Source organism: Micrasema longulum, unplaced genomic scaffold, assembly GCF_059751315.1.
Source record: "Micrasema longulum isolate JH-2025_06_02 unplaced genomic scaffold, ASM5975131v1 h1tg002528l, whole genome shotgun sequence".
Taxonomy (NCBI): Eukaryota; Metazoa; Arthropoda; class Insecta; order Trichoptera; family Brachycentridae; genus Micrasema; species Micrasema longulum.
Window position 1 is genome coordinate 86820 of NW_028279669.1, and position 22174 is coordinate 108993.

Below are 22174 nucleotides of genomic sequence, written 5' to 3' on the forward strand. Positions count from 1 at the left end.
CATCAAAAATTGAAGAAATATGGATGTTACATAGGCAAAATAGTTAATGTTACACAGTGCGTAAAATGGCCACTTAAACCAGCCAATAATAGGTCATAAGCCATGTCAATACCCAGACTTACATTTTTTTTCTCAAAAATGTTTTCCATCGCTGCGCTGTTGTAATTTGTTACTCTGATTATTTAATTTCATTTTAATTTATTTTATTTTCATTATTAGTTATTTTTTACTAGTGATAAATAATTTTTAAATTACCCATATGTCTATACGTACCTACATTTCATAAAACAAATAATTGAATTTAACAGTAATTATAATTTTATAAAAAACGATCAATGTTTTTTATAAAGTTTTAATTTGTAACAAGTGATTTTAATTTACTATCTATTAAAAAAAAATATTTTCAACAGTTCGTGGTGCAGAGGAGAAACATGTGATCGATGGTTCCGATACATTGTTAGGTTTATTCGAGGGTAATTCTAAACAATGTTTGAATATTAAAATTACTCAAAATGAGCTCCGATACTCTGGTGATGATACTAATAAACCAGGAGATCATGAAACAACTTTGATAACAAAAATTGAAGACCATACTCCAACAAACGATAAGAAACATTCCAAATTGTAAGCAGAATTCTGCAACTTGATCATTGTTTTTAATGTAAACTGGATGCTAATTGTAAATATGTTTTTTTTTTGTTTTTAGTGCGACGATTGTAGATTTTTTCGATTTCAATCTTCTCAAGGATAGAGTATTTTGTAATATTTGTATCGGATTGAGTTTTGTGAATGTAACGGATACTGGATTTTTCACGTTACTTCCTCTCGAACTTATGGCTAATCATAATTTTACTTCGGTAAGTAAAAACAATTAAACAGTGTTTGTAATTATGGCAATATTGTGCGTATTTTAGATAGTTCACTTATATTTTACCAACACGTTTAGACGGAAGTCGCTCGGTGTGTGTCATTGGTGGCTATGACGGATTTGATTTCTAGAGGGACGATTGGCGTAATTGGCATCTTCCACCAGTTCTCTAGTAGACACATGGTATTTTTTGGCAGATGCGTTTCCTTTGTACTTCGATTCGGTAAGTGTTCATTTCAATTTTATTAAACTTTTAAAATAATTTTTACCATAACATGATTTGCGGGTTTTTTTGGAAAAATCAATATTAAACCACTGAGGTATAATATATAAATAAATGGATATATATTATTATACCTCAATATTAGAGGCGACGTGACCGTAAAGTCGATTATGCGCAGCTTACCGTCATATTTAACTATCAGAAATAATGTTTTATTGTAGTTTAAACTGTAAGAAAATAAATAAAATAATTTATGTATTTCTTTTATAAATGAACGTCACCGTTTATATCTTCCATGAAAAATAAATATAAACATCTATCAGCGCACCCATCGCCCAGCCTAGCCCGTTTCCAGTGAGAGAAAGAAACTGGCCGATTACTGCAGCTTATTTTGTCACGCAAAATGTGTACTGTAGTATTAAAATAAAATAAAAACAAATTGGCATGGCCTGTGCGTGGCCATACTAAATCTTGGAAAAATTATTAAATCTACGGTGTGAAAATGAAATATCGATGTATAAAACGTCTTTTCTAATTAAATGTCAACTTCTCCAAATGTTCGACTTTGGAATTTTCCCCAACGTGATTGCAATTAACAAACAGCTCACCATTTGAGAATTACAGAGGTAACTAAGATAATGTATATTCATTTTATCAAATTTTATACAAAAATACTATGAAATTCCTAAATATTTATGAACAAGCACTGAATTTAACCATTCAGGGTTCTATCTATATAGACAGATATCCCAATATCCCAGACGGGACTTCTTGAATAGTCGTGACTGAATGGTGGGCTTTTGGATCAGCTCAATTACAGATTGGAAAAATTTACACATTGAATAAAATTATCATTTGGCACCTTACCAAAGCGCCGAACACCAAACTTCTCAGTTTTGAGAGTAAGTGCTTGAGAAGAATATTAGGTACAAGGTGGTTCGGTTTTATAACTAACATTGAAGTCCGAGAACGGACGCAGCAGCCTCCTGTAACGAGCGTCTTAAGGATGCGGCGGTGGACCTGGCTTGGACACGTGCTGCGCATGCTTCAAGAGAACTTAAACCCAAGTTGCCTCTTCTTTAAACTTGCGGGCTCTCGCCGTCCTGGAAGGCCGTCGATGACGATCTTTCGACTTTGTTCGGCGGAACTAAAGGGCGCTGGATTGACGTGGGAGGAGGTGAAAGGGCTGGCTGGCGATAAAGTCTCCTGAAGGCAACTGGCGATGTCCACATGCTCCACTCAAGAGTGGGTGTAGAAAAGAAGAAGACGATAAAATGATCAACAATGTTTTGTGTTTGTCAAAATTTTTGGTAACAAGAACTGGATTCAACCCTCTAGAGAGCTGTTAATATGAACATATTACAACAGAGATGAATAACGTTTTATAGAAGGGAACATTGTTGATAAATCCACCTGGTCCATAAAGAAGTACACAAGTTGAATATTTTCAGGCGTTGCCTAGTATGCAGGTGAAATAATTCAATCAGATAAATCTCTCCCGCAGCTATAAAGGTTTTAGCTCTTTAACTTCACAAACGTCAACGATAAAAGAATTAAAGGAACAAAGATGTTCAAATATAGGCAAAATGCTGAATGTTACACAGTGTGTAAAGCCACTAAAACCAGGAAATGACATGTCACAAGCCCTGTGGATGCCTAGACTTTTTTTTCATATATTTTTATTTTTGACATATTTTTTCCCTAAAATGTTCTTCATCTCTGTTTTAATATGTTTATAAAATGGTCACTTGAACCTGCCAAACTTACATTTTTCTCAATAATTATTTTTACTGAGTCAGACATGCTTATCTACTTATAATTGGCGACCTCCGTGGTGTTATGGCTAAGAGACTCGACTCACGCACGGAAGACTACGGGTTCGATTCCTGGGGAGAACACAAAAATAAAATATAATTTTTCTCAAGCTTGGGTGTTTTGCGCTGTGATTCACTACTGTAATTGGGCCTCCTTGGCCTGTTTTGGTGAAAAATGTATTTGTTTTAGATGTAAATTCCTTCGTTTCCATTAATATATCTAAGTTTATTATTGTAATAACTAATTTGGATTATTTTTCCTTTCCCCAGCGTTCTGTTTCGTGGATGGGTACGTTCCTCTCTACCTAATAATAGGTCTATTAGGATTCGCGAGAGGATTTTTAATTGTTCCAATGATGGTGATATTTTCGGAGTACAATCTGGAAAAATTTACTGCTGCATTTGGTATCTTCTGCTTAGTAGCTGGAATTTTCTGTTCACTTCTACTTCCAATTTTTGGTAATTTTATGCTAGCATTTTTAGAATTAATAAAAAAAACAAATTAATATGTTCTAGTTAAATTTAAACAATACGTTTTCCTAAAGACTTAATTTAAAAAAAAAAAATCCGAGTTTACTTTTGACGTCTTTCTTTTATTTTTCTACTTGTTGTTTTCAAACTAGTTTATCATAACAGTCTATTCAAATTTTCTTCTTCTTCTTCTTATTCTTCGGTATCTTGTCGGGTCTCTCTGACGTTGGCGATCACTGCAGCGAAAGCATAGAAATGCTAATACAGAAGCAACGCGCTATTTTTATATTCCGCAGCTAGAACGACTGCTAACTGATGTACTCTTTGTAGTGATTCCTGTGAAAATTTGACTAAAGTGGTATTTCGTTGCTATCTCTGGTGGATTTTCCTGCCGGGGTTACCTTCCCTTAGCTGGTTGTGGTTTGAAGGCGCCAATAAACTTTTTTAAATAAAATATTCGAGTGTGTCTACTAATGCAAGTAAAATATGTATGTTTACTTGGTTCACCGATAGGCATGAACACAACGCGTCGATAAACTTTTATTTGTTATTAGTTTGGTGCGATATAGATATTGTTAATTTTTGTATAAATAAAAAAATAAAAAAAACATTGACACAGGACACAGGGTTATTAAACACACGAACGCTTTAATCTACCCACTAATGTTAGAGACTCCCCTTCTTTATTTACATTTAAATCTGGATTGAAATGTCACCTTTCGAATTGTTCCTTTCTCCCTTTTCTTTCCTTCCCATCCTTAAATTATCAAATAACTATCTAACTTCATTTATAATAATAGGAAATAATACTAAAATATTAATAATAATTTTTCAGAACGATGATTATTTTTGCAGGATTCGTTAAGGACTTCACTGGAAATTTCTTTATAACGTTTCAAGTTATCAATGGATTCTCTTTATTCTGCATCGTCCCCTGGACAATCGAATTCCTAAATTTAAAACCCAAATTTCAGATGTAAAGGGATGTTAAATGAAAATATTTTAATTATAAATATATCAAAACGTATTTTTATTTCTTTTTTTAAAAAAAAAAGGAAGTACGTATAATAAGTTTTCATATTGTATAGTATATGAATAAATTCATCCACCTGGTGGAATTTTCTCAAACCATCACAAAAAGGGTTTCCCCACGTTCTATGTAAATAGCGAGGACGCAAACCAAACATTGTTAGCAACGAAAATAAGTTCGCACACCAATACACAGAGGAACAACTTTATGGTTTTAGGGCATTTTTTTAGTTAACAAATAAATTCTAGAGTTGAAACATGTACATGTATTATGTAAGTATAAGAACCCAAATTTTGGAGTCATCTCCCCTAGCTATTTATTTATTATTTAATAATATATTTTAAATGCCAATAATGTTAATAACGATATAATAAGCAATTAATTTTAATACGAAGCAATCATCACCGTAATTATTCTACGTCCGATCCCTAGTTGGAGCATATGGTGTCCACACAGAACCTCCCGGCATATCTGTCAGCTGCCAGCTCCCGCGCTTCCTTCCAAGTTAGGTTCGCGTCCCATAATTCTGACATGAACAGCAGCGGATGTTCAGGACACCGAGAACCTAATGCCTTGTAAAGTGGGCATTTGCAGCATATGCTTCAGTCAACCGTATCCCTTCCGCTTGATGACAGTTATCACCGGAGTTTGCTACGTCCGTTCTCTTATTACTTCATTACTTGCAGTATTCTACTAAACGTCACGAGTGTTATATATATTATTCAATTCATGTCCTCTCCAGTGGAGTCGATGGTACACCCGAAATCTCTCCAGGCCTCTTATGTCAGGTTTGCGTCCTGTAGCTCAGTTGGAACAGCCAACGAACTGTCAGCCATGGACGACTAGGACGGCGAGAATCTGAGGCTTTGTAAAGTGGGCAAGCATGGTTAATGCTCTCGGAAGGCATCTGTAATGCTCGATGATGGTTGACATCGGAGGTTGCTGCGTTAGTTGTCTCATTTATTAATTCCTTACAAAGTCAAACCAGCGCAAACCCAGTATTCTTCTGTGGCACCAGTTCATAAAACTTAATAGTTTGCTGTTTTTGAAATTGGTACTACGATTCGCATTCGTGGAAGAAAATATTATGTTTTACGATGCAAAAACGCATTGTATAGAAGACATTTCTACCAAGTAACTATCTGATCTTAAGACAGCTTTTATACTATTGAAATGTTTCGCATAATAAAGCAAATAAAATGATACAAATTATACCTATTTATGCAATAAAAGCGATTTGCTTATGAACGTCAATAAATCGAAAGTGATGGTTTTTGAAAGGGATGAAAATTTAACTAAATGTGAGATCAGTGTGAACGGAGATATTTTGAATCGGGTAGAAGAATTTATGTATGTATGTTTGGGAAAGGGAAGTATGTTTACTATGGCTGGGAAGACCGAAAAAGATATTGAAAGGAGGGTGAGTTCCGGGAACAGGGTAAACAGTGTACTGAAATCTACTTTGGCAAACAAATGTTTATCGCAGGAGGCTAAACAAGCAGTTCACAATGTTGTTCTAGTGCCAACTCTAGTGTATGGGAGCAAAGCATTAGAAAAATGATGATGAAAGTAGGTTGAATGCTGTCGAAATGCGATCCTTCAGGCGATTGTGTTGTAAAACGATGTGTGATAGGTGCACAAATATCGAGATCCCTGTACTATGTATGGCTGAGACATGCATTATCGACAAAATCAAGAAAGGGGTGCTGCGTTAGTTTGGACATGTAGAGCGAATGGACAGCGAAAGAACGGCTAAAAGGATCTGCGATGCGAATGTTAATGGATGTAGAAAACGAGGAAGACCGAGAAAGACATGGCACTATCAAGTCCATCAAATACTTGAAGATGGCATGTCAAGAGTAGGAATAATCAGCGTGAGTGCATGAGAATAGGTATGAATGTAGAGGAAGCGAGGTCTGCATGCAAAGATAGAGTGATATGGCGTTCTATCTTCTCTGCCTACTCCTACGGGGAAACGGCGTGATGGTTTGTTTATTGTTTGTTTGTTACATTATGTAAATTGTTTTGAAATGGTAAAACATTGAACTGATGTACAAAATATTACATGGTTCATTAAAATATGAATAAAAAATAACGGCTGTATAATTTAATGCAAATCACAATGACACACTTTAAAATCATAGTGGTATTTTTTTATTTAAATGCGGTAGATGGGTGTAATCTTTACGTAAATATTGAACTAAAGCAGAAAATCTCCAATCCAAATATTATTTTGAGAATTTTAGTTTGTATTACTCATTCCCCTTTCCGCACCTAATGATGCATAGGGCACTGCGTTGATATTGGAGTACGCCGCTTATCTTGATCGTTTTTTGTGACAAGAAGGTAAGATGATCAGTCTTACGCTTAGGTGCCAGTCCAGGTAGAAAAAACAAATTTTAATATAAATATTTCATTTCAATCGTCCCGGGAATCGGACCCAAGACCTCTTGCATGGTAGACACACGCGCTAACCACTGCACCACGAGGTTGACATTATATGAATACTATAAAAAATACAAAAAAATACATTTTATGTAAAAACTTAAAGAAATACTTGGTTCATATTATACTTACTTTTAAAAAAGGTTTAAAAACCTAAATAAATTACCAATTTCTTTAACAACTATTTGCGTTCTTATGATTTCCCAAAATATTTTAATTAAGGCGCCATTTTATTTAAATCTTAAATAAACACTTAAAATATGCGATAAAGTTGTGGTGGAGCCAAGTTTAGTAATAACCAATTAGTTTAGTTTTTTTGATATTCTCGGGTTAGGACACTTCCGCGGGACTACGACCCGTATCAATTAGCGTAAGACTGATCTCCTTACCTTCAAGCGGCGGATGATCGAGATATGTTGCATTTGGTATACCGATCCAGCGCCCCCATCCGCCCCCATCGGATGGGGCTCAAGATGTGATGTTCTTGAGAAAGTGCATCGAGAAAATTATGTAAATAAAAAACTTTGGATTTAGAATAAATATTTTCCAGCTGTTAAAAATATTACATAAAATTATTTGGAAATTTCATAATGTTTCTCGTATATTTAATATCTTACTGTGACCACTAAATTTAATATAGTTATTTTCAAATCGAACCCAAACGAAATTTATGTCAAGTATTTCTTGGTGATTACAAAAAAAAAACACGATTAAAGATAGCAATGGTCTAAACAAATTGTAAAAATTATACTTTATTTTAATTTTTAAAACGTTGGGAAGTTGTAAATGATAAGAAAGATGAAATATAACATGTTGCAGATAACAAAGATATTGACTTAGGTTACATTTTTTAAATTGGAGGATATTGAAATAAGCGGACAAAAGATCAGTCGGAAATGTTTAAATGAAAGCAGTAGCAAAATGGCCGTGAAGGAAGTTCTCGGCAGCTCTGTGAGGGCAAAAAGTGACGCACCCGAGGGGGGATGGGGGTACCTGGTTTGCCTGGCCACTGTATTCATATTCGTATGTACTTGTATTACGTCTCGGATACAAAAATCAAGCTTTACAAGAGAATTGTGATTTCATTGAAAATATTTCCAATTAAATTAAATTGAAATTATCAATTGAATCGGCATTCACTTCGTAACACTTCATTATAAATTATGATGAAAATAAAACTTTGTTATTAGTGTTACATAATTTTATTATTTTACCAGATCACTACTACAGTTTTTAGGGAGCATCCCTCCCATCGACGCGACGGGTTATATAAAACATATTTTTATATTACCCGTCGAGGGGAGTAGTGCTCTCCCGAAACTGTATTAGTGTTCTTAGAAATTAATAAAATTGTGTAACAGTAATAACGAAGTTTTATTTTCATAATAAATCAAATTAAAATGTTTATTTTCCGCTATTTACACAACTTTAAAAAATAAACCTCCAGAAACACATGACTGGATTTAAGTTTTAATTTAATCTTTAATATCTTCAGGTTGGATGTTTCTCTCACATGCACTCCACAGCCATAATGTACAAGGACTTCATGGAGAACGTGGGAGCTGGAGTCAGCGGACTTACTGCGGTGACGGGCGTCATGAGCATCTCCATTTCCCTCGCCGGTAAACTGCACACATGAATTTTGCATTCTACATAGTAGTTATTATATTCCCCTAAAAAAATACATTTATTTTAAAACGGATTAGGAATTTTAAAAATTTATTCGTGTTTTAATTGATGCTTTTCAGGGGTATTCGCGAACGTGACAATGAAACGGTTCAGCCTTCGTCAGGTCGGATGGGCGGCTTCCGTCGGCCTAATGTCGAGTTGGATTCTCAACACCCGCGCCACCTCCGTCCTGCACCTGACCCTCTTCGTGGGTGTACTTCAGGGGTTCTCATCCGGCTTTCTCATATCCGTGGCTATGACCAGCTTCAACCAGTACTTCGTGGTGAAGAGAATCAAGTTTATGTCTGTGAGCAAGGTGCTGACTGCGCTGGGGAACATGGCGGCTCCGGTGCTGCTGGAGATGTCGCTGCAGGAGTACGGCTTCTGCGGGACTATGCTGCTGATGGCGGGGGTAGCCGCCCATTCTTTGCTGGGAGTGACTATCCTTCACCCGGTTCAGTGGCATCAGAAAAAGACTCGAGCGAGTGGTAACAATCATATTTGTTTTTTTTTAAATATTATTATTCAACAGACATTTTAAGATGAACAAGTCAAAAGTCGGAATAATCGTCTGATGAAAAGATATAAAAATTTCACCTTATGTAAAAATCGTGAAAACCAGTGTATATAAATATAGTGTCAGAAACACTCAGAAACTCGAAAAGTTATGTACGCTTTAAAAATACATATTTAATATGTAATGTTATTTCTGGTTAATCACATAAAATGTTAACATTATTTTTATCGTATGTACTGTAAATAATAATGTTGGAAACGAGAAATACTTTTTTGGCAATGCTTTCCATCTGTCCATCTATCGAGAAACGTGGAAAGCATTCAAGTTGGAATGCTAAAGGGAATGGTTTTAGCGAGTATCCGAACCATTTGCAGGAAGTAGCTTTTTAGAATCGTCAAATGTTGGTGCATGTCTTTAAAGAAATATTTATTTATACTTCTATATAATTGAGTAGGGTTGTTAAAAAAATATTATTTTGTATTTTAGATATACATGTATTGCATAATGAATAGAAAAACTGATCATTGTAGCTTCATCATAGACTTTCATTTGTATACTAATACTTAAATAATCCCGTTTACGGCCCATATTTTACAATGAACCTCAAATTTATCTACAGAGTAAAATTAAGTTTTGTGTATAAAAAAAACTATGTATTCAATTATTTTTCTAAACATGTTCAATTTCAGGCTACTAACGAAAATACTTAAAATTTTCATAAAAATACGAAAACAAAAACTCGTATACGAGTTATTGTACATATTTAAGATTTTATTTTATGCCGTCTCGATATGTACCGATGAAGCTATCGTTTGTTATCGTGGCCAACGTATGGTAAAAAAAGGAACAATGTAAGAAGAGAAGGATAAGTATAAGATAAATAAAGTAAATACCGTAAATTATTCATTTTTACAGTTGTAAAAGGCCAAATTGATGACGAATATTATAAAGAAACCGATTCAAAAGTATTTAATGACGATAAGAAGTTGCCAGAAGAATGTGCAGTCATGTTAAATACTCTCACTGAGCGGCCGAATAATACTACAGTGGCTGATAAAGACTCCCCCACAAAGGGTATTTGCTACGATGTACGCGAGTCAAGTCTCGCGATGGCGAACCAGAGAACTGCTAGAGCTCTCTCCATCGTAAATACCGGACAAGGAATTATAATTTTTCCAATACAAGATAAAAAATCCAAATGGTAAGTTGATCAAATTAACGTGGTTATTTGGTTATTCGGTAAGTTTATAAATATTTCAAATGAGCTTTAACAGATTTTAAAAAAAATAATTTAAAAAAAATATTGTTAGTGCATTCGTGGTAGTGGCGTGGACTTCAGTTAAGGAGTACGCTACTACTATCTACTAATACTTCGCCACATCTTGATTCCCACTTTCCAACACAGTTATTTTAAGTGTCAATAAAACCGCATTGAAATATTAATCATAAGAACGCTAAAACCTTTTAATTTATTTTTTTTAATCTCAGCAATATTTTCAGTTGTTTTCAAAGATTCAAATTCAGCGTCCCATTATAAAATAAAATCTTTTAAAATGTAAGTAATTATTTCGATTTCGATTTTTTTAATAACACATTTTTGATTTCCCGCCAGGGAAAATGTTTTTTATTTGTAAATGAAAAGTTTTCTACAAACTTCGTATCATTTATTATTTGAGGGATATACGTATTATCCGTATTTCATTAAATATGATATCATATTGCTGAAATAACTTATATTTACATATAAGTTACTAATTAAAAATACTTAGTACACTTCCACTTAACATCAAATAAGTGGAAGTTTACCAAGTATTTTTCATTAGTAACTTATATGTCAATATAAGTTATTTCATAATTACAATGGAATTCCATCAAGAATTGTCAATAAATAATTTAAATCGAATATATTATATCCTTAAGGAATTTCTAAATGACTTTTTAAAAATATTACTAAAAAAATCCATCGTTTTTAGGTCTTCATTTGTCGAATTCTTTGATTTCAATCTATTCAAAGACCCCATATTTTGCAACATTTCTTTCGGATTGGCTATCTCACTCATAACTGATATGGTTTTCTTCATGCTTTTGCCTCTCAGTCTCGCCACTTTAGGCTTCAAATCGGTGAGTTGTTTTGAAATACAATTTAAATAATCCAATTATATAGTCTCATTATCATTTGTTTGAATTATTGACTAAGGAGCCGTGCAATGGCCATTCTCTCATTTCCAGGTAGAGGTGGCTTGGTGTGTGGCTCTAGTATCCGGTACAGACTTGGTATCTAGGGGAGTCATTGGAGTTGTCGATCACTTCCTTCACATCTCCAGCAGAAAACTATTTTTTGCGGGAACATGCGCTTCTTTTTTACTAAGACTAAGTTAGACTTTTTAAATATTATTTTTTATTATACCCCATTGACATAATAATACATAGACAGGCCCTATAGAGTAAAATATTTCAAAAAGTAGTGACACAAAAACTTACTAATAGTAACAAATTTGTTTATTTATACCTGGGCTGCATTCAAAGATCATGCACATGCTAACAACAATTGGATTATACTAGTTTTTAATACATAAAACACTTTGCATTTTAACTCCAACGGTAAACATTCGTTTTTGGTGGATCTAAATCAGATTTTTTCCTTAAATTCCTTATAATTTCGACCCATTCATTTCTTTTCATTGGATTTTGAAATAAAATTAACTTACGTTATTACTCCCCTTTAACTTAATAGAGCTTCGCGATTGTGCCGCTAGGGGTAATTTGACGCTTACGAATTGTTTATATGTATATTTGAATATTAATTGTTCTAAGCATTGTTAATAACTCAATACAGTGTTTATCCAAAAGGTTTTTACACGCTTTCATGACGCGAGCAGGCGTTTTGGTTTTGATTTTAAACGTCACGTCTGGGCCTGGCTGACAGTCAAAGAACAACTCAATACGCGTTGTGCATGACTGAACGTTTGGGCGTGATATAAGTGTCATAATTTTTAAGGACTCAGGGCATGTCTATGTGTATTAATATGTCGATGTGTTTCTTATCTTCACCCATTGCAATGGAGCATTATACTATACACTATAGTGGTACACAAAAAAAAACGCTATGATTAACCGATTATGGATACTTATAACAGGAATTTTTTTTTTTTATTTGTTTATTCAGAAAAACAACAGCAATACAAAAAATATACACAACATTATAAAAAAAACATAAAATAAAGCCAAATCAGTTTTCCACATAAATACAATTCTAAAAATCCAGTTCAGTTAGATATAATTCATAGAAGTGCAAGAGTGCGAGTTTTTTTTTTGTGTGAGGATGCGTGTGTAATAAAGTGGAGTGTGGTTTTGGTAGGTATGTGAATATGTGTGTGATTGTATATGGGTGTGAGGGTAGGTTTAGCGACTGGGTAAGTGTGTGTTTGACATAGATATATTTACAAAAAATATTAAATTCATCAAACTGCCATAGGTAAAAAATTGTCTTTGTCCGCATCCTCTTATCCGTTCCTCTCTATCCCTGAATATATTATATAACGTTTATCGTGAGAAGATCTTTTAACATTATTATGTATCCCCGTACTTAAATATATTAAAAAAAAAAAAAAAATCCCCGTACTGCGGGCCAACTGTTTGTGACACCGGTTTTTATCATTCGAATCATTTCTATCAAACTTACACGCTATCCTTATTTATATATAATGTAGGTGCATATAAAATGTAGTTGTATGTTCGTTTTGAACCAACGTACGCGTATTGTCATACCTACCTTGTTTTATTGTTGACATATCGTATTAACTGAATGTTGCGTTTACCTACCGTATTGTAAGGGACTCGTTGCACATTATTCATTCAGTGTGTATCAATTAAATTTTAAAATTAAATGCTTTTTTTTTTCAGAATAAGGTTTTGAAATTTAACAAGTAAAAGCATATACAATTTATTATAGAGCTAGAGAGAAATTTTCTTTCAAATGACGTATAACTTTTACCGTTTTATTTTACTTTTAGGGCTCATTTTAAATTTGTAAAAAAACCGACACAACTTGTGTTAACACCTAATATGTGCCTATTTATCACTGATGTATATATATACACACCTCAGTGCTTTTTACGCTTAGTTTAAATTCGTATACAGGTAAACGTTTTACGCCGGGGTTCCGTTCCAAGAGACACCAGCGTAAAAAAATCGGCGTAAAATGAACACAAATATAATGGAAGATATAATGCTTGGTCCTGTGTGAAAATTCTAAGAACAATCTAACATGTATTTTGAATACATATCCTATAAATATTCCAAATAAATTATAAATATATTTGATAAATACAGTTTAAATTCGTTTTCAAAATAAATAATATTCTCTTTTTAATGATTTTTTTATAATAAATACTAACTTAATAGTTCGTCGGTACTAAATTAAACTATCACACATTTTTTTTAAAAAGCGTCCAATTTCATTTGCTTTGATTGTTGCTTCCTTTCTTGCAGAATCATAGCATTAACTACAAATATTTCAATATTCTTTTAATAATAATAATAATAAAATAAAAAATATAATCATACCTTTTTATTTTTCTTAAAAACAAAACGAAAACTAGCTCAAAAACAATTTCACACACACAATAGGCTGCTCGCGTACACGGTAATAGAATAAAACAATGTGTAAAAGTGTGTCTGTTATTAGAATCGCGGCGCCTATTGTCGTCTAGTGTCGGCCGAACCGGGGAATCCCACGCCAGCACCAACCGGCGTAATTGTAAATCGGCGTAAATTGAACCGACGCACAACGACGTTTACCTGTATTAGATTTTTTTCACAGACATGAAACTGTTATGAATATGCGATATTAAAATAAAAACTTGTGATCAGTTATCGGCTAGGTTTAAGTATTTACTTTACACACTAATTATCATTATGCCTATATTAATCTACGACATTTCCGATTCCTTAAATATGTTTGGTCAAAATATTTCATTCCCACGCGTGTTGGTTTATTATAAACAATGTATTTACGAAGAAAACTACCGACATCTATTCTTAAAAGGGGTAAATTATTGGCTCAAGATAGACTGCTGTAATTTTCACTTTTTATTTTCACCGTTATTTTTGACTATAGTTAGAACCAGCGCAAAACTGTCATGTTTTACTTATAAATAATTTCTATTTCCGTTCCAAGTGTCTTAAAAAATATGTTTGTTTCAGTTTATTGTCATGTAGACGGTTTCTGGTCAGTTTATGTGGTAGTCGGAGGCTTGGGCTTCCTGCGAGGAATCTTGATAGTGCCGATGATGTTGATCTACGCTGAATATATTCCCGAAAAATTCACAGCTGCCTTTGGCCTTTCCACTTTAGTGACGGGTATCTTGAGCACTATCCTTTTGCCTCTATTCGGTAAATATTTATACAATATCCATATTTGCATTTTGAAATATACTTTAATTATATTGTACTCGTATATTTTGCTAATTTTTATATTTTAGGATTCCTTAAAAATATTATTAGTTTCTTAACATTAATATATGCAAAAATGAACGATTTACTGTTGGCGAATAATATATTTAACAAATTACAACAGGCATGGAGAATACCTTAAAGAAGGGAATATGGAAGTCTAGGCATTTACAGGGCAATTTACCTGTCAATGACTGGTTTAAGTAGCCACTTTACTCACTGTGTAACATTCGCCATTTTGCCTATGTTTGAACATCCATATTTCTTCAATTCTTCCATTTGTTGATTTTGGCGAAGTTAAAGATCTGAAACCTTTATTGCTGTGAAGAGATTCATCTGACTAAATTATTTCACATACAAGGCATTTTTTGCTACTTTAACCAGCCATTGAAAAGTCAATTGCTTTGTAAATGCCTAGACTTCCATATTCCCTCCTTTAAGGTATTCTCCATCCCTGTTGTAATTTGTCTATCTAATGACTCCCGAGGGGGTGAAATCCAGTCTTTTTTTGCAAACATTTGGACAAACTCAAATATTGTAATAATATATTTAATTGTTTTTAAAACCCCTTTTTGCCTATCTGCAGTAAAATGATAATATATGTATGAATAAATCATTTTAAATTACCTCTCTTAATGATCGCAACACTGACAATCTATCACAAAAAATATTTTTATTATTTAATTCCGGCAAAGCAAAACAAATCAATAATGATATAAAATGATTTTTTACAGGTATTTTGAAGGACTACACTGGAAGCTATGTCATTACATTTAATGTACTGAATGGACTCTCGTTGCTTTGCATTGTTCCGTGGAGCATTGAATTTTTAAAGAAGAAGAGGAAATCTTAAATATCTAATAAAATCACAATTAAGCCTTATGATTAGACCACAATAATAATAAAAAACTAAGTATTTGTATAATAATTTTCAACAAAGTTAGTTCTGCAAACATGTAAAAAACAAATTCTAAATCCAACATGAAATTATTTATTTACAATTTATATACCAATGAAAGTATTGTAAAAGAGACAATAGAAATTTATTCTAACTATTTTTTTGAGCATTGAACAGAATATTAACTGTTTTTACTTTCGACCATTCTTTTTACAAACAAAAAAACACTAAAATAATTCCGGAGTCTCTAACATTAATTTTTTTATTTGAATTTTAGAACAAAAGAGTACTTTATTGTGATTTAATTTTAATGTGCTATATATTTTTTTTATTATCATCTCTCTGACTTTATATAATAATTGTGGTGACATGTCTGCGTAAATTAATTACTCTTTCTAACTCAACACACGACTTGGTCTCATGGAGTTGGGACTTATGTCTCAAAAATGTTTTATAAGCTATTTGTAAATAAATAAAATCGACAGTGATAAATGATCTTCCCTTTAATTTCAAAAACACCTTTTAAAGTCTTAATATTCAGCATTATTTAAGCTGTATTTTTATCCATATTCTTAATGTAAATTACAGTATGCAGATTGTAAATACAATTGTTTTTATTGAAATAAGTTTTTTTTTATTTCTGACTTCACAAGAATAGGAAATTTTGTAATATTTGTATTGGATGGAGCGAATGGGTGGTGGCCTTTTCAAAAACCGTTTAACTTTTTTTGTAATAATGGTGATACCAGAAGTATTTTTGGATGTACATTATAATTGTACCAACACATTAAATTTTTTATTACATGAAGGTAAGATGATCAGTCTTACGCTTCAGGTACCAGTACCAGGACAATGAAATATTCTAGTATGAAAACACCCCTTTAAATAAATATTTCATATCAACCATATCGGGAATCGAACTCGAGACCTCTTGCATGGCAGGCAAATGCGCTGACCATTACACCACGAGGCCGACATAATTATTTAAAAAAAATATGAAGCCGATCTTTAAGTACAATAATGAAGTATTATTCTATCAAGAATGTGTATTATAGTTTAATATGCATGACTTTTATTTGAAAACTTCGTTGGTCTGTCTTTCAACTTATCTTTATTATATAATTTAATCATTGTTGACTGTATGTTTCTGTTCAATAAATAACATCAACGTTTACGTTATCAAATAAGGTGAGTATTTTGGTAATACACCAATGTTACTTTGTGAATAGAATAAACCTTTAGAAACACTTTACTAGATTTGAGTTTTAATTTCATCTCTAATGTCTTCGGGGGGAATGTTTCTCTCACATGCACTCTACAACCATAATGTACAAGGACTTTATGGAGAATGTGGGAGCTGGAGTTAGCGAACTTACTGCGGTTACGGACGCCATGACCATCTCTATTTCCCTCGCCGGTAAACTGCATACATTGTTTCTACGAGTGCATGGTCTATTCCCAATATTAATAATAGTTATTAGTTTGTTGATCGACGCTTTTCAGGAGTGTTCGCGAACGTGACGATGAAACGGTTCAGCCTTCGACAGGTTGGATAGGCGGCTTTTATCGGTCTAATGTCGAGTTGGATCCTCAACACCCGCGCCGCCTCCGTCCTGCACCCGACGCTCTCCGTGGGTGTACTGTAGGGATTCTCATCCGGCTTACTCATCTACGTGGCCATGATCAGCCTCAACGACTACTTCGTGGTAGAGAGAATCAAGTTGATGTAAGTGAGTAAGTTGCTAACTGCTCTGGGGAACATGGCGACTCCGGTGCTGCTGAAGATATCGCTGCAGGAGAACAGCTTCTGCGGGACGATGCTACTAATGGCGGCGGTGGCCGCCCATTCTTTTCTCGGAGTTACCATCCTTGGTAATAATAATGTTGGGTACATTTTGTGGATTATTGTTTTTTTTTTATTATAATGACGAAAACTAGAATTTTTTTTAGACAACTTGTGATTGCAGCTATAAAAATATCTTCACTACATTTAAGTTACAGAAATATTAATTTTGATGTATTTTTAAAGAAAGCTTTTTTATTTTATCAGAAGACTAGCATTCGAATAGAGGAAATTTGTATGTTTAACCCTTTCTGTGCCTAGATTTATGGCACGTTTGTAGACCAGACCTATGGCAATTTCTAGAAGATCACACTATTTTAGGATATTTTGTAAGAATCTCATTTAAACTGCTGCAGTATGAATAATTTTAATAATTCCTCGTGACATTGTGGTTCAACAAGCTTCTAACGGATGTCTCTGAGTGTACTAAAATCGTTTGGAATACTTGACCTCGACACGTAAAGCGCGTGCAAAGCCACGTGTTTTAACGCATTTTTTTGTATGAAACAGAGAGTGCGTTAACGCGCTTATGGGACTTATGGGTTTTCGACATATTTCCGTTTTTTTTAGTACATTGAAATTAATTCTGGTTAATCGTTTAATATTAAAACACTGTTTACCGTATGTGCTGTAATAAACATTGCTGAAAATTAGAAACACTTTTTATGGTAATGCTTTTCTTTTGTCTATTTACCGGGAAATGTAGAGAGTATTAAAGTTGGAAAGTTTAAAGGGGTGTTTTTAGCGAGTATCCGAACCACTTTCAGTAACTAGCTTTTCAGAATCGTCCAATGTGGTAAACGGTTTTAAATATCCAACTTGTGTGTATCAAACTTGTGAAAAGTAATTTTAGATTAATATAATAATTTATATCATTTAAGATTTAAATAAACATTTATAAACATTATTTCATTTAAATTATTTATTGACAATTCTTGATGGAATTCTATTGTAATGATGTAAAAAACTTATATTTACATATAAGTTATTAATATAAAACCCGCGCTTATTGGTTAAAATAAATAAGTGGAAGTGTACCAAGTATTTTTTAAATTAATAACTTTTATGTAAATATAAGTTATTACATCATTTATAAACATTGTTTTTTAGGGCCAGACCGCGACAGGGAAACATTTTCCATGGTAAACTTTTCAGCAAATCATTTTTTAAAAATCATAATTCTAAAATGAAGCAAATCCTTAACATCTTGGCCTAGCATCCTTTCCACAAGGCGTGAGAGCCGCCAAGCTTACATGGGGTGCGTCGCCGGAGGTTATGCATCAAATATACGTAAGCGCTGTAGTGCCTCTGATCAGGTACGCCTCAAGCGTGTGGGTGGACGCGGTCAACAAAAAAGTCAACCGGAAGAAACTAAACTCCATCCAACGACAAAGAGCCATCAGGTCATGCAAGGGATACATAACAATCGCCTTGGTATTAGCACAGGTTTTAAGAAGATTCATGCCACTCGATCTAAGGATCAGGGAGTTTGCAGGAGCATATGAGGTGAAAAAGAGCCTCACCTCGCAAGACTTGCAGCAGGGCAGATTTTATCAGGGAGTGGGAGACTATTTCTCAGTTCCTCATCCGGCGGAGCGCTATCCGATAGATCATGGCTACGGTGATCAGGTTCTGCCTGGGACGTCGCGGGAAGAGTTTAGGATATTCACAGATGGCAGTTTTTTAGACGGCAAAGTAGCAGCTTTTGTACCCTACGGTGGCTTAAAAGAATTGCTACCGAGAAAGTTGAAACTCGGTGATTTTTTACGTGGAACTATTTGCGATCAGAGAAGCCAAGGTTTATTTATTAAAAAAGCCACCAAACGGATGGGAGTAAATAACAATCCTCACAGATTTCAAATCTGGCGTCCATGCAATAACTGACCGAAATTCGGTCAACCCTATTGTAATGGACAGTGAACCTACCAAAGTATTACTAAAATGTTTTCCCCTATAATTTTTCATGCCTATGATTTCAGGAGAGTGTAGAAAGCTGGCTACGAGCTCACCCAGATTCTCAAGGGTCATGGTGGGTTCATGATCTACCTGCATCGCTTCAAGTTCTCCGAAATTGACAACTGGCCATGGGACGATGAAACTCTTCAGGCTGTCCCTCACCCGTTGTGTATTGTCCCTTTTTCAGCTTTCAAAGACAACAGCTGGAAGCGCGATGCAGAAGCCCGGGTGAAGATGTTCGCGACATCCCATCGGTGATAAGTAGGAAAGAACTCACACGAGAGTTGGTATCATACATGGTCAATATAGTGCAGGCAATCGGTAAAATAAACCAAAGTTGGGAACAAAATGCTGAACACTCTTCTAGTGAAACAGAAGGTCTGTTGACAATAGTGAACAGGTCGGCTTCTCTTGAATAGTTTTAAGTGGTTTCCTGTCCACATGAGCAAATGCTGAGAAGTTCCCGATTAGCCCACATTAGAATATTCTTCTTGACCCCAACAACAACTGTTTAGCAAAAATAAAAGTAATAGAATAGCAGAAAAATCATATTTACCTTTTTTATTATCAGCAAGGTATAAAATAAAGTAACTCCCATATACTTTTTATTTAAAAATTACAAACTCCTACCCTTCTCTATCCCAACTCCTATTTTATGTCAATGAGGAAGTTCAGCAGTTTTTTTTTTACTTGTTAATCAACCATCAGACTAAATATATTTTTAAATATTTTTATGTATCGTATTATCAGCATTACACTATGGTTTGTTAAAGTGTTGTGATTATAAAATTACTTGTAATTACGGTGTATGTATACTTAAAAAATATATTTTGCAAAGAAAACCCTTCTAAGAGAATAGGAATCATATTAATCTAAAAAAATATATTTATTTAAAAACGGTAAATAGAAATACATTTGTTTTCTATTTTTTCCTCTTTTTTTATTTTAATTCGATAAACACATAAACCCATTTTTTTTAAATTTAAATCTTAAAGTAGGGCACACATATCATACATATTGTTATGTGTGTTCTAATAATAACATTGCAAATATATTTAAATTATAAATTGTTTATCACATATGTCTTGACCATTATTTTAAATTTTGATATGTTTTTTTCTTCATAAATATTTTTTTCCATTTCGTAATACTTTTTAATTGCTTTAAATAAAATTGAATTTTGTGACTTTGCCTTTTTCCTAAATGGAAGTCTAAATTTGTTCTTTTCTCTAGTATTGTGATCGTGTTCATGCTGGTTCCGATCAATTTTTTTCCAAAATTCTGTTTTTTTATTAGAGTTTATAATTTTATGAACAAATATCATTGTTTTGTAAAATATTCTTATATATTTTAAAAAGGTATTTTTACAGTTCACCTTAACGATGGTGTCCGTGTATTTTATTTCACAAAACCATAGAACAGACAAAACCGCCACCCAAAAATTCACTGACAGTATATCAATTATCGTCAATCCCTTTTTCCTTCATGAAGCACGTGGCGTCCACAAACTTCCTATTTTCTTGTCAGTTTAAAATTATCTTCACACAAGCATAAAGTTAATTTCTTATTTACTGATATAATGTGAGAATGAGAGATAAGATTCAAGGACAGGGATGAATTGTTTTAATTTTGCTTTATATTATCGCATGCCAAACATATGAGTATATAATATTATATGCATCCGAATACGTCATACGAAGTCGGAGTAATGTAATACTTACTTTGCTAGAAATCGTAGCAATTAACTGTTAACAAAAAATCTAAAGAAATGATTACACTGTGCCTGTACACACACAGCGGAATTTGGTGATAAGTGTCTCGTGTAGCCACAGAAGCTATCTCCCTTGTAAACAAAGGTATCGCTATTCGATGTTTACGTCTTGTTACTAATGAAATTTTAACTGTTTTCCGTCATTTTGACTGTATGCTTAATTAATTAGTTTCGCATATCAAATGCTATCACGATTTATTTTACCATGGGATCTATTACTTCTTTTCAGATTTTACCGTTCGTTTTATTTTGTATGGAAAAACAAAATTTATTAGTGAAATTAGATTTTTCAAGTTAGATGCTGATTCTGAAAATGCTTTATTAAGTAATTTTGTTTTAACATATTAATACAGAGATGAATAACGTTTTAGAAGTCTAGGCATCTACAGGGCTTTTGACCTAACATTGGCTGGTTTAAGTGGCCACTTTACACACTGTGCATTCGCAACATTCACTATTCTACTCAGATTTGAACATCTATATTCATTCAATTCTTTCATCTGTCAATGTTTGTGAAGTTAAAGAGCTGGAACCTAAAATGTTTTTCATCTCTGCTCTAATATGTTAATATTAACAGTTCCCCGGGAAGTTGGATCAAGTCCTTGTCTACAAAAATTTGGACAAACCCAAAATATTGTTGATAATTTTGTTTTGTCGGTATTCAGGCGGACAAAGAATACAGTTCTGTGCATGAAATAGAACCAGAATCCTGGTAAAGACTTTTCTACTAGACGGTTTAGTGACGGCTTAGTTTAGTGTGTTTGACGCGTTTTCCTACCATTTTTACAGCCCCGGGTTAAATTTCTGCTAAAGTAAATAGGAAATATTGGTTTTTAAGGTGGTTCTACATTAAAATATTTCATAGTTCCGTAACAAAATGGCAGCTGAAACCTAAGACTGATCATCCTGCCATCCAAGTAAAAAAAATGATGTAGAGAATAACGCAGCCATTGAAGTGCTACCGTAACGTGAGTGTACAGTGACGACGAAGATCTATTGAAAACAGTTTTTTACTGAAATATTTCATGGTCCCTGAACGGCGACTAATTTTTTATTTGATTTTCATGTATAATACAATAAATAGCCTCTGATACGTTACAATTGGAGTACCAATGCAGTGCCTTGGCTAGTGTCTCGGACTCACGGCTCAAAGGTTTGTGGTTCGAATCCCACTCTACCCCAACTTGATTCTAATAGTGAGTTATTTACAACTCGT

The 22174-nt window shown here is 33.6% G+C and overlaps 1 protein-coding gene across 1 annotated transcript; it reads left to right on the top strand.

Annotated features, from left to right (window-relative positions):
* Positions 1-7763: 7763 nt before the first annotated feature.
* Positions 7764-15883, top strand: LOC148272016 (monocarboxylate transporter 9-like). Its single transcript, XM_088240615.1, has 8 exons — positions 7764-7874; positions 8347-8473; positions 8600-9007; positions 9952-10237; positions 11010-11157; positions 11266-11410; positions 14242-14430; positions 15225-15883. Exons 1-8 carry the CDS (start codon positions 7773-7775, stop codon positions 15341-15343), a joined length of 1524 nt encoding a protein of 507 aa, XP_088096741.1. The 5' UTR covers positions 7764-7772; the 3' UTR covers positions 15344-15883.
* The last annotated feature ends 6291 nt before the right edge of the window (positions 15884-22174 follow it).

What these genes read in the sequence shown, in the direction of transcription:
- LOC148272016 (XM_088240615.1), top strand. Translation starts at nt 7,773, where the DNA reads ATGGCCGTGAAGGAAGTTCTCGGCAGCTCTGTGAGGGCAAAAAGTGAC. An exon ending in GAAAAAGACTCGAGCGAGTG is followed by an intron (nt 9,008 to 9,951) that starts GTAACAATCATA and finishes TCATTTTTACAG; the next exon opens with TTGTAAAAGGCCAAATTGAT. An exon ending in CAAGATAAAAAATCCAAATG is followed by an intron (nt 10,238 to 11,009) that starts GTAAGTTGATCA and finishes CATCGTTTTTAG; the next exon opens with GTCTTCATTTGTCGAATTCT.